We start from the raw sequence: 13,523 nt of genomic DNA, 5'->3' as shown, positions 1-13,523 counted from the left end.
ATGCACTCTGAGGGGGGAGGCTACCTGCAGACAACTTTCACACAGCCAGGACTGGATCTGAAAGAGGGAGTGTGCAAAGACACACACACACACACACACCACCCCAAACAGTGCTGAGACACCAAATGATCAGGTGTGGTTACAGGTGAGGAAGGCAGGTCAGGTCCTGTTATCAAAACTTTAATATGTCATTAAAATCAATCAATAGAAAATCTGGACTGTAGTTTGCTTTCTGTAAAACTTTGGTGATGAACAAGAGTAGTTTAAGTGCAAACAGTGAAAGTTCATATTAGAAAGACAGGAAATTGTGCATTGCATTCATTCAAAGGCACTACAGAGGGAATACCACTCCTCTGAAACTAACCACCCTAATCCTAAACTGCTAAAACATGAAATAACAATACATAAATAAATAAACACTCCACACTACAAATAGGAAACATAATTCACATCAAATCAAATAACAATAAATTTGGCACAGTGGGATAGGTTCGGTATTTAAGGAAGGAGGAACATGAAGGTCATATCTTTGTCTGTCATAATAAGTACTTTGGTAAGTGATATAAAAATGCTATTTAAGAATGTATATTTTTTTTAAATCACTTTACAAAATTTGTCATAACACAATTTTTGTTATGAATTTTGATTTACAAAACACATACATTTTGGATTAAAGACTAAGTTTACACTGGTGAAAAAATAAAATCGACTTTACTTGACACAATGTAAATTGTTGTTGCAAAATTGGTAGATAAACTGAAGTATACACATTAAGCTTTGAACGAGTGATGATGTTTTACTGATGGAAGTTTACTGCCCTCTCGTGGCAGGAAAGACTCTCTTGTTATATTAAAATGAGCTGAAATGGACATGCCTCTAAAAATGGTCCCTGCCCAGCAAACCGCTGGGGTCCAGCATCTAGGGGTGGATGTAATCAGCAAGTTTAAGTGCTATTGCCCATGAAGGCTTGTTAAGTCAGGGTTTTACTCTCTGAGCAGGCGGCCTCCTACTGCTAGAAATATGAGCCTAATCTTCGAGAAGTGAAAGAATTACTTTCATGATTGCCATTTTTCTCTTTGGCAAATCATTCTCCAAGCTATGGCTCAGAAGATATTTTTCACAGGAGACATTTTAACCATCCATAACAGGAAAGCAGAGGTGTAACTAATAAAGTCAATGACGGCTCTATTTCACAAAGAATCCCAGACTCCAGTGAGTCCCGAGAAGTACATGAATTTGAGCCCTTGTTAATGTTTTCAGGTTAACCGGAGATTTTCCTGCTATAATATATCAAATTGTCTGCTGTAAAAAATAGCAGGATTTTTTTTAAATGGTCCCATATATTATGGTATGTGCCCATGGAAAGTTGGACAGTTTATTCTTATTGTCTCATTCTCTTCATATTCTTTATTCTCTATAATGTTTTAGTAATTGTATGGAAACATAATTTTTCTAAGGCTGGGATTGGTGTTCAGCCTCAGCTTTGGTGTTTGCATTTACATTGTCTTATGCCCTAGCGTACAGCAACATAAAATTGCTTATTTATATTATTATAGATATTTAGGGATGAATACTTTATGTAATGTAGGCGTGAGAATTTTTCTATGAATGTGATATTATTGTAAACATTATGGTAGATTCATGATACACTTTCACTTTCAACCATCAATACATAATATAATACATTGGGCTCTTTGTGTCACGTGTAACCAAAACTAAGTGCAGCAAATCTCAAAATACACAACTGATACATCAAATACAGGTAAGTATATTATTTTATTAAATGGTAAGAGTCTACAAAAGCCTAGTCATATTTTAGGACATATCAGTAATTTTGGTTCCTTAAATTGAGAGAAGACTGAACATACTTTTTGTTTAACGTTGGATCTTACTTATTTACAAGCATGTCTGTATGGTCTCTGTGAGTTTGGAGACCTGCCAGACAAGTCAATAGTGACCTCTACCGTGTCTGCTGAATGAAGTCGAAATTCTGCACTGTGTTTCTGTATGTTAAGCTTTTTAACATCCACGTATTTTCCATTTTACCCTGTATAACACGATAAGACGATTTTCTTTTCATCCTAAAGTTGCCATTTATCATTTTCTAGCTCCACTGCAATGTAAAAAAAAAAAATGCCAATTTTCCCCTGTGCTGCGTTACAAACGCGCATGTGGGCCTGCACAAACAGTGCGCAGGAGGGATGTAACAAACACATAGGAAAACTGACAGGGGATTGCCAAATCATTTCCTTGCCTGGGAATGACGTCTCTCCAGCACATTCCAGTTATATTTAGAGCCTATATATAGTGGAGTCGCCCTCTAGGCTTTGTTGACTCTGCAGCAGGGAGCAGCAGCAGGGGCTCACCAAACTAAATGAGGCATCTTCAGACTGACATGTGACCTACATTGTCACATTATTATTATTTGTGATAATTAAAAATGTGTATGTGACTCGATGTATGGTTTCGCGGTGGGATTGTGTTTGGAAATAAATCCAGTTGTACTTGCACAAAAACAACGTGCATATGACTGATGGGGGGGGGACACTGGGACTCGTATAAACGCACTCTGATCAATAATAGTGATGTAAAGACAGGACAAAAGAAAGCGTGCTTCTCGTATTGCGACACAGACTCCAGTGACATGCCCCAAACCGGTTGAGATCCTCAGCTATGCTTTCTGGGTAAAGTGCGCCCCGGTATCCGCCCATATTCGCGTAAAGGAGGCCAACCTGAGCAGCGAGGCCGGACGCTGATCAAATGGAAAGTTCAATCGATTAATTTGTCCACTTTTTTTTAACCCCCCCACCCTCCGCATGTTGCAGTTCGCTTCTGAGACGAGGTAGACCGAGTTACATGCGGGCGTTTCGGTGTGAAATAGGAAATGCAGAGATCGTGTGAGACGAGAGGATTATCAGCTTGACTTGTTCGGTCGCTACTTCGGACGCGGAACTCCACTCGTTAAAAGGTAAAACAGACGGACAAGATTCATACATGTGCGGTCCTTTGGGGTTTCTAACGGGGCTGCACTCTCCAATCTGGGGTGTAATCTCACCGGGTCCGCTGTGTGACCACTGAAAAATATCATTATGGTGAGAAAATGTAATTTTCTCCCCGTTAGTGTAAACTACGCCCAGTTGTGAACCTAACGTCTGGCCCTGCAATGCAGACCTCTGGGTTAGCCTTTCAATGGCGGCGTCAGAATCTGCACCCTTCCGCTTTGAATGAATGGTGCCGACAGTTTTTGGACAAAAGGCGCAGACAATTCTGCAATAATGTATTATTTATGTAGATCACACTGGGTTAGCACACTGGGGCAAGTTAGCTTACTTTTGTTTGTGTGTGGGGGAAAGGGGGGGGGGGGGCTAGCTTAGCTGCTATCTAAGCTAGCTATTAGCACAGCGGACAGCGGTCGGAGGTTTTTACATAACCAATCTGGCAACCGCGGAGGGCACAGGGCAGTGGATTTAAATTAAAGTCCTTTCGATATTTAATCCTGCTCCAACAGTTGATGCCAGAAAATACAAAAACAAAATAAAAAAACCAACACTCACGGGTTTTCATGTGTGGAGGCCCGTTTTTAACTTGGGCTGCCTCACAAAGGACAAACTGTTAGAAAGTTGCCAGATATTGGCATGGCCTCTAATTTCGCCATTAGTCTTCGCACCGTGTTGTTGACTTTTCTGGCCACACGTTGTTTGTAAATTGTCTGTTTCCATTGGACAAAACCTCGTTGTCAAATACTAAAGTGTCAGCATTAGCCCAACAACAATCAAAGTTGACTGTTCAGGAAGTGATTTTTCTCCCTATTTTAATTCTTCAGCACCAAAACCTGCGATTTTAATTGCAATTTGCATAAAGGATATGTCAACCATAAGGTGTGCTTTACTGAGCACTGCATAGAGGAGGGTGGGAAAGCAGGCTTTGCCCATTATCAACCATGAAATGTGCTGTGCCCCTTCATTACACCCCAGTGAGTGAACTTGTGTACTCAGTTAGTTGTACATGTAATAAATTAAGTCATTTAAAGGTTCCCTCTCAGCCAAATAAGATAAACAGTGATGGTGCACTTTTAGGCATAAGGCAGAAAACTTTCAAGTATAACGCTTCATGTTGTCTTATCTGCTCAGGTAAAGATGAGTTTGTTTTTTTTCCCCTCTTATGAACAGATCAGCTTCTCTGTAATATGTGTGAATCACAGACCCTGCAACATGTGTCTGATCAGTTCAGGAGGTTTTGTCAAAGTGTTGAGCGCTAACAAATGTAGCAAATGATTACTACCGAACACTCTCCACTGTGCTACTTTGTTGGGAAAATACCCATCAAACTGCGTTCTAGTTTTTGTTTGTCTAGACAAGGCAATAATATTCAGTGGAGCTCCTCCCTGACTGCAGGCCGTGCAGAGCTGTGAGCAGTAAGTACTGTAACTTCTGAAAAGACCAGCTGCCACTATTGATGAGTGCTGCTCCACAAAGAAGACAGACAACAGAACAGAGAGCTTCCCAGTTGCATGTCAATGCTGGAGCCTTAATACAATGTCATAGATTTCTGCCTGGAGCTCTTCTGTTGTGTTGCCGCTACTAAGAATATACTTGTGGATGTGGTGGATTTAGACAATTAGTCACCTTCAGGGGATACATAACTGCTTTTTTTGCTTTTGCTTCACAAACTTAGTATATGTGCTATGTAGTCTGGTACATTTTAGGTCAAGCCAACTCTTTTTTTTAATATATATATAAATATGCTATTTATGTTTTGAGGCTGACAGTACTTTATTATGATAGTAGCTTCTGAATTCAGGTCCAGTTTTTCAGTGTTTATTTTCTCATTTTACATGAAAGTAAATGTCATATTCTGTTTGTTGTGATTTACTTTTCCAAGCTTCTTGGTCGATTCTAATCTGAACATTAAAAAAAAAAGAAATGAAATCTTGAAAATTGGAAGTTCTGTTTATACATTGAGAATTTCTCATTTCACCACTCCTCAGGGTACAGATTTCCTACCAAGTCCATTGGTTGTCATACAGAAATTATGAGATGCAAATGAAGCTAGCTGGCAAAGTATTAAGTTATTACCAGCTGGTCACAAATAAAACATTTAGGGTGCACAAACACTTAAGTTTCTGAGCTAAAAACCCGCAAAACTATTCCTTCTAAGGCTTTGCATTATGCTTCCCAGTACCTGATGCAGTGCCAGACGACTGACTGTGTCTTGAGAAATGTGTGTGTAAGGATTTCTTTCTGGCTCCACAGGTGAAATAATGACTGAGTATAAGCTGGTAGTGGTGGGAGCTGGTGGTGTTGGCAAGAGCGCGCTTACCATTCAACTCATCCAGAATCACTTTGTGGATGAATATGACCCCACCATTGAGGTAAAGGAACTGTGCATGCATGAATGTGAATGTCTGTGCTCTCAAATACATAACTGTCTCCTAGGATTTGTGTGTATTTGGTAAAGGGGCAGAACAAGGAGAAAGTCTTCTAAAAGGTTGCAGCAGGTTCTTCTAGGTTAAGTCTTCAAAAAGACACCAAACAGGTTTTTATTAACTTTCCATGTGTGGCTTCTTGCCTGCTTTCTCAGGAGGAGGGGTGGGGTGGGGTGGGGTGGGGGTGGGAAATCAAATTTCATTTGAAATTAGTTATGGATGTGATGTGACACGTTAGAACCTCACTATAGATTATTTGAATATGAAAAATAACATGGTAAACAGTGGCTACTCTCTGCATCACACTGTAATTGTTTGTGCTGGATCAGAGTCTAGCCATCAGTGTAGCTGGAACACTTTGACACAGTGGAAATTAAGGCCTCATTTTAGCTTGAAGTCTGGGAGATGGCAAATGGGAGTGTCCTACAATAACTAGAGTAGGGCAATAATTACATTTAGCCCTGTGGCATCTTTCAGTAAAATACATTAGAAATTATGTTGCAAAAACAATATGTCAGCATTTCTGTTAAATTTAACTTATGAAAAGGAATATATTTACTTTTTTTTTTTTTTATTACAACTCAAGTCACATGGATGGTAATGCAACTAAGGAGAAAAAAAATATTTTGACTGTCATTGAATCACACACAGTTGCTTATTATATCACAATCAAACCACCTCATCTACAACTGCCTGTTTGTTTGGGTTTTTTTTTCTTTCTTTTTTAAAATTAAACTGTTAATTAGCCACTTAATCCCAGAGTCCTTATAACTTTCTGACCTCTTGCTCTTCCAGGACTCCTATAGAAAGCAGGTAGTGATTGATGGAGAAACATGTCTGCTGGACATCCTGGACACTGCAGGTCAGGAAGAGTACAGTGCCATGAGGGACCAGTACATGAGGACAGGGGAGGGCTTCCTCTGTGTCTTTGCCATCAACAACACCAAGTCCTTTGAGGACATTCACCACTATAGGTGAGCTAAGAGACCCAAGGGGCAGGAGTCTTTCCACCTTGTGTGAACGTACTGTTTTAATTGGAGCTAAAAGGCTAAAACATTTCAAGGTGCCATATTAGCTTTGGGGTATGAGGTGTTGTAATCATAGAATATCGAGTTTGAGTCCAGTCAGAGATCATGTGTATATGTCCGAATAGGTTGCAGCCAACAATCACCTGTTCTCATGCTGACTGTAACTTCATTCTAGTTATTGTGAACAGATAGAACCTTTTTACTATCACATGAAATGGCCATCAGTTTGGTGTGAGCTAAATTAAAACCAAATCATCCCTCTATTGTGTCTTTTATTGCACAGAGAACAGATTAAGCGGGTGAAGGACTCTGAGGATGTCCCCATGGTGTTGGTGGGCAACAAGTGTGACCTCCCGTCCCGGACAGTGGACACCAAGCAGGCTCAGGACTTAGCACGCAGCTACGGCATTCCCTTTATTGAGACCTCAGCCAAAACCAGACAGGTGAGAGTCCAGTCAGAGACCACCACACCCCCAAGACTCAAACAGTTCAACTCTCAAACCTGACACTAAAATGTTATGGTATTCCACTACATGTAGTAGCGCATGTTGACTGGTGAGACACAGCAGTACTTCCATAAATTTCGCTCTGAAATAATTTTGTTTCGTTCCAGACGAATCAACACATTGATTTTGACAGGGTTCTTGCTGAGGCTTGATTATTGTGGCAATGGGATCACGAGAAATGTGAAGGTCTTGATTCATGGGGTGCTGTTGATTTGTGTCACATTCAGTGGCTCTGATGGTCTGATTGATTTATTTTATTTTATTTTATCTCCCCCCCCGCCCACCATAATGTCACTTGGAAATGTCTTGAGCAATGTGCTGCACATCATTAAATCCTGTTTGGTTAATTGAATTTTTTTATTTATGGGTGATAATGTAATCACTGCATGCTACTTTGTCATGGCTATATGAAATTTCATCATCATTAGGGCCTTCTGGGAAGGATCCTGCATTGTAAATCAACAAATCAGTAAATGTGTGTCAAGGAGTCTGCATGAGAGTACAAACTGTGTGTAATTACTCAGGAGGGGGTTAATGATTCTGCTTACTGGTTACTGTGACTGGGTGTTGGAATATTTGCTGTGACGGCGTCGGATCAAATGGTGTGTGATGTGAACATGGCCTCAGGTGGCTGACTGACTGAGGCAGTGATCTGTAAACATATCTTTCTATGGTCTCTCTGACCTGGGGTGAATCACACCTCCTTCTGGTGTGGGGAAATTAATGGCACCATGATGCATTTCTTCCAACTCTGTTCACCTATTTCTACCTCAGTGTACCAATAACTCACTATCTACACTACTCTGTTACTGTTGGACAAGCAAATCTCTTTCATTTAAAGCCACCTGGTGTTTCCCAAATCTGTGATTTCATGTGTGGTCTCTGGGCTTTGTCCCACACATAATGCATGAACAAAATGGATGCACTTTCTTTATTTTAGGCTAGACAGCTATCGATAACTCCTCCCTAATCTTTTTAGCATCACTCACTACACGGTGGACCTGAAAGGTAACCAATAAGTTTAGTTAAGATAATGTGGATTGTAATTGTGACATTTTTAATGGCAAAAATGAGATAATAAAGTTAGTCCATGTGTTTGATCAGTATGTTGTGGCATATCAGTGATGATATGAGAGGATCGATATTGCAGGTACACATCAGACAGATTAGTCTGCATAGCTCCTTTTGTATATGTAGGCTTTAACACATGCGTACATGTAGTGCATCGCCCTGTATTCCTCAAGATTGAGGGAAGTTGTGTTTCATACTGCAGAGAGTGGAAGATGCCTTTTACACTCTGGTACGGGAGATCAGGCTGTACCGGCTCAATAAGCTCAGCAAGGAAGAAAAGACGCCGCGCTGTGTCAAGCTTAAAAAGTGTGTTTTGATGTGAAAGGGGTAAGTGAATGCAGCAGTGCGCCTACCGGCTCTGTGTGTCTGTGTCTGTGTTGTTAGTCGGGATTGTGGAAAAGGCAATGGGATAAGACATGCAGTGAGAGCTGGTGCTTCATGGTTTCTCAAAGCTAACCTGCTGGTTTCTACTGGGGCTGTGGTGAGGCTCTAACAGGAGGCTGAAACAGCTGATGATTTCTTCCTTTTTCAGAGTCTTTGTATCACGTCTGATTAATGTCTAACACTGTTTTCACACTGGGTTCATCCACCGAAGTCTGAATATGTTCCTGGGATACATTTAGTATTCTTTATTTAAAAAAACTTGTGTTTATCCAAATTTGCACAAGGTAATGTGACAACGTGTACAAAGTAGACAGAGCTGCATGAGCATGATTAAAGAAACCCAATCATCTGAATAGGCTAAGAATATTAGGGTGATGAGCACAGGTACCCCTTCCATGAAAAATGCCCAACATGACGGAGAGCCACAGAAACCAACAAGGTTCTGAAATGTGTGCGTTATGGTTGGTGCAGGCTTCTTGGTTTGCGCTCCGGTTCAGAAAAATCATTTCCTTTTACAATTTCTCCTGAATTCAGACTATAAACTACCAGTGTGAAAGCGTCCTAATCTGCTGAAATCAACATGAAGAAAAGGGGGCTTGGACTGGTGAGCGTGTGTGATTGAAAGTTTTTATGGTGATTCTGGGACCAAATCATGCACTGAAATGTGTGAGGAAGTTTAAGAAACTGGTAAATTTGTTGTGAATAAAAAAAATGTTTGATATATTTTTCTTGCCCACGCATTCTTTCATCTTTATCCCTTCATTTCTTGCTCTGTCTCTGTCACAATCTGCAATGACCTCACAGGTCTTTGCAGATTCAGAATAATATATATATATATATTTTTTTTTTTTTTTTTGCACGTTCCAAACTGTTCTGATGTTCATGTGTTTGACTCACTGTGGTATCAGCAGACACTGGCTGCATTTACATGAAGCCTGTTATTCACCAGTAATCTGGCTGAGAACTCAGTGAGAATATGAAAGCTTTGTTTAAACACCCCAGAGAAAAAAAAACTGTCCAGTTTTAAAGAAATGGTTTAGAGTTTTTATCAACATCACACTAGTAGTATCACTCTTCACACTTACAAATTTTGGACTATTAAAATTTCTCTTCTTTGCTTAAACCAAAGCTTTTCACTGAGGAAGATGTAACTCCCTTGTTATTCACAGCTCATTAAAGTTTCCTACAGTTTAGTGTAGTGCATCTTTCTATCTTTGAATAGTTTTATGTTTATTAGTTTTAGCATTATAAACAGAAGGCAAGCCTTCTGTTCAGTAACTGTGTTAGTCAAGTATTTTTATAAAACTGCTGCTTCAGTTCAAACCCACAGCACTAAATCCGTAGCGGTGCCAAGTGCTAATGCAGATCCATCGTTTGTTTGCGTTGGCGGACTGCACGTAGATTATTGCAAATGTAAGCAGGACAACTTGTTCTGTCATTTTATTCAGCAGTATTTTAAACACATTGTGGGAGTATCTTGGCAGATTTCATTCGGAAAGCAACTGGCTCATGTAACTGCAGCTACTGTTTGTATAATTGACAATTGTCAATTAGACACCACTGCCTGACTCTTATTCTACTCAGGACACAGGTTCATGTAGCCTGAACTAGTCAAAGGAACTCGCTTGCACTGTGATGTATGTCACACTGATGATTAAGTGCCTCTGATGAGAGGAAAAAAAATCCACATCAAACTGAATTAGACTTCAATTGTCCAAGATTTTTTTTGGGGGGATTTAACTCTTTAATTTCTGCTTTTTACTTGATAAAATACAATATAATATAACTGCTACAGGTAAAAAAAAAAAAAAATGGCGGGAAAAAAAAACTTTGTTTATCTTTGGCATGAAATCCTACATATCAGTTCGATTTAAATGTAAGGGTTGGCTATCTCGTATTTAGTTTTGGGTACAGTGATCATGTAAATATCCTTTAATGTACAAGAATTACTACTTAAATTTAGCTGCTTGTAACATTTGACCTCAGAATCAAATGACATCGACATGAAAACTAATCCAATGTATTTTTTATTCTTTCTCCAGGGCGTCGATGATGCCTTTTACACATTAGTGAGAGAAATCCGGAAGCATAAGGAGAAGATGAGCAAGGAGGGCAAAAAGAAGAAAAAGAAGTCCAAGACAAAGTGTACACTGATGTGAATAATCACCCATTTTCAAGACAGACTAACTATGTTGAACAGTTAAAATAATACATTTTGTACATTACACTAAATTATTAGCTCCTTCTCAATACCCACCATACTGAATATTACCCCTGACCTGATTTTTTTTTTTTTTTTTTTTTTTTCTCTCTCCTGCCTTTCTATTATCTGCTACTTCAACATCAATAAGCTTTATTTTCAGTTTAGTGCCAGATGCCTGTTTATGTTGGTCCAACAGCCAGATTTTATAGTTGATTGTGTTGATTTGGATCATTTTATAGAACTGCAGAGCTTTGAGCTTATTGCATCAGAGCTCATGTTAGACAAAATTTTCATTAATACCTTGGGTTATTCTTCGCCTTTTATAAAAGTTCATGCAAATGCACTGTAATGCCCTTTTTTGAGTTTGGGATGCCAAAGAAAGAAATTCCATCCCAATTCATGCAGACAACACAGACATGAAGAAAGGACCAACATTCAGCCAGATGAGATCCAAATGTTCCGCCCACTGTGTAATGACCCCAATCTCTGACCTTTAGGTATGACTCAGCTACATCACTGATATAGGTATGCATGCAGACTCCTATTCTTCTCAGAAAGTTTTAATACCCCAACTTGAAATTAATTATTTTGCAATTTGTCAATGCTTTGTATTATGTGGGGAGTTACTTCTTGCCTACATGAGACAAATTATTTTTTTTATTTTTCCCCTTCTTTCTTTTTGCACGTGTTCTGTCTGAGGTGACATGGGTATCGCACACTGCCTCTGGGTGATACATTTTACAGAGTCAGCTATGAGGAATTCTGACCCAAACCTAGCTTCTATGGATTATAAATAATGATACTTGATTTTGTTTGAAAGAAGTCCGCCATTTTTGTGTGAGAAGTGACAGATAAAAAAAGATCCAGGAGGAAGTTTTTTTTTTTTTTACCCATTTTGTGACAATAAAATGGGACTAGCAGCCTCATTTTGTGTTGGTCAGAGTAATTTTATGTCGCAGGGATTGATGCCATGTCACGAGCTAATGTTGGAAGGCTTGGCTGACCTTACTGGTTACATATTACCTGCCTTTCTTTTCCTCTAAGGCTTGACTACAGGATTGTTTTTATTCATCCTGACAATAATCATTTTATTGCAATTTGTTTCACAGGATTTCAGTTAAATGAATGAGTTAACCAAGGTTACACCTGTCAAAGGTTTCCTGATAGAGGGCATGATGTTTAAACAGACTGTTAGATTAAATGCCACATTTTAGGGTTTGCGGTTCTCCAGGAGCTGCTGCAAAAGATATGCCTTACGCATTTTTTTTTTTTTTTTTTTTTTTCCTTAAAACTGTTGACTCATTGGCTTGTGACTGGCTAGAAAGCAGAATGCATCTTTTCAGCAGCTGTCAGGAATATTTTTCTTGGTGTGGTGTCAAAAAGTTTGTTTAAAATGTCTTTTCTGATTCTTCAACATGGGAGCTTTTTGGATTCATTCCCCATAGTGTTGGCATTTTTTTTTTTTTTTTTTTCCTGGTGGGCTGCCTCTCAACAGATGTGATTGTCCAGCAGAATAATTTGCCACCGTCTCTCACCATTTCCATGAACTGTGGAGATGTAACTGGAACTGATGTTTGTAAATGAGGCAATAATTGCCGTAAAATTGGTTTTTAGAGAAAACTGTCTGAATTTATTAAAGAAAAAAGTTATAGTTTCTTTCCCGGGTCAAACCATATTTCACCTTTTGCAGCATGTATACAAGCCGTTCTCCTGGGGTTTATTTGCCTCTTATTTTTTTGCATTAGGTGCTATATTTAGACCATAGAAAGTACCGAGACATCATTTTCTTTGTGCTCATGAAAAAGACGAATTTGTTTCAAGGGTGCAATGGCATTGACAAAGAGAAACCCAGATACTTTTCATTGCTTTTAGAATCAATTAATTTTGACCCAGTTTATTATTACCTCTTTCTTTCATGAAGTAGATAACTGTTAATGCGTTTTATTTTGTTTTGTTTTTTTTTTTTAAATTACGCAACCCTCTTGTTAACAATACTGTTTCAAAAGTAGTTTTACTGAAATATTTGAAATGTTCCCCTTCCTTTTTTGCGTGCCAACAGCTGATTTCCGAAATGTATCATTTATACCTGGATCGTATTTTAACAACCTTTGTATAGTTGTGATACTGAAAGGTGCATATTTTGTAAATTGTGCTTCATTTCGTTGGTGTGTCTAAATGAATGTTGCTTTAATGGAGTTTCACTCCGCTCTGTGTATGTGACTAGAGTGTGACTGGGTCCAGGTCTAGGGAAGTGAATGAATGACCACTTTACAGCACACCTGTTGTGGGCAGTGTAGAGTGGTGATCTGATCTCAAATGAGTCTATTTTTTGCCATGAATCTCACCACTCCTATTTAATGTGTAATAAAGAACAAAGTAAAGAGGAATCCAACTTTTCCTTTTCTCCTTTTCTTCAAAACACAAGTTTATTAAGCTTGAATGAGCTAATTACACATTTGTGTCGGCCAACAAATAAGAAATGTACAGCTAGAGCACTTCAACACTCGATGCTACAGCTGTCACAAATGTTAATTTTCAAAGGTATCACCATGCGTTTGGTTTGTGTGTCTGATCAACGTTCCCCTGCAGATGGCACTACTCACCCATTTTGGAAGATGTTGTTTTCAAAGGTCACAAATTAAGGGTGTTCTCCAGCTGTTCACACTCCAAGAGGTAGTGAACATACTTTAAGCTTTTACTAGGTGTCTCAATTTTCCTTAATGAATCATGACTAAACATATTAAATTGAGATGGAAAAGCAGGCAGTTATTTTGTGGAATAAGATTTCTTTGGCCCTCATTTTACTGTCAAGTTGTTGGGCGGTTGTTTGGGGTAAAATCCAACTTCTTCTTTTTTTTTTTTTTCCTTTTGAGTTTCCAAAATGAATTAAAAATAAATAAATAATA

General features: G+C 38.9%; 1 protein-coding gene across 4 annotated transcripts; it reads left to right on the top strand.

Moving 5' to 3' along the window:
- The first annotated feature begins 2,589 nt into the window (after positions 1 to 2,589).
- kras (v-Ki-ras2 Kirsten rat sarcoma viral oncogene homolog) lies at positions 2,590 to 12,998 on the top strand. 4 transcript variants are annotated; one of them, XM_029522047.1, is made up of 6 exons: positions 2,590 to 2,968; positions 5,253 to 5,371; positions 6,221 to 6,399; positions 6,737 to 6,896; positions 8,233 to 8,357; positions 10,457 to 12,998. In XM_029522047.1, the coding sequence occupies exons 2-5, from the start codon at positions 5,261 to 5,263 to the stop codon at positions 8,350 to 8,352; spliced, it is 570 nt and encodes a 189-aa protein (XP_029377907.1). In that variant the 5' UTR covers positions 2,590 to 2,968; positions 5,253 to 5,260; the 3' UTR covers positions 8,353 to 8,357; positions 10,457 to 12,998. The 4 variants fall into 4 exon arrangements, 3 of the variants coding, with proteins under 3 accessions (XP_029377907.1, XP_029377909.1, XP_029377908.1); XM_029522049.1 differs by lacking the exon at positions 10,457 to 12,998 and having other exon boundaries at positions 7,067 to 8,353; XR_003841734.1 differs by lacking the exon at positions 10,457 to 12,998 and having other exon boundaries at positions 2,591 to 2,968; positions 6,737 to 7,967; positions 8,233 to 8,347.
- The last annotated feature ends 525 nt before the right edge of the window (positions 12,999 to 13,523 follow it).

The sequence above is a fragment of the Echeneis naucrates genome, chromosome 16 (genome assembly GCF_900963305.1).
Source record: "Echeneis naucrates chromosome 16, fEcheNa1.1, whole genome shotgun sequence".
Taxonomy (NCBI): domain Eukaryota; kingdom Metazoa; phylum Chordata; class Actinopteri; order Carangiformes; family Echeneidae; genus Echeneis; species Echeneis naucrates.
This window is presented reverse-complemented; position numbering and strand designations above follow the sequence as displayed.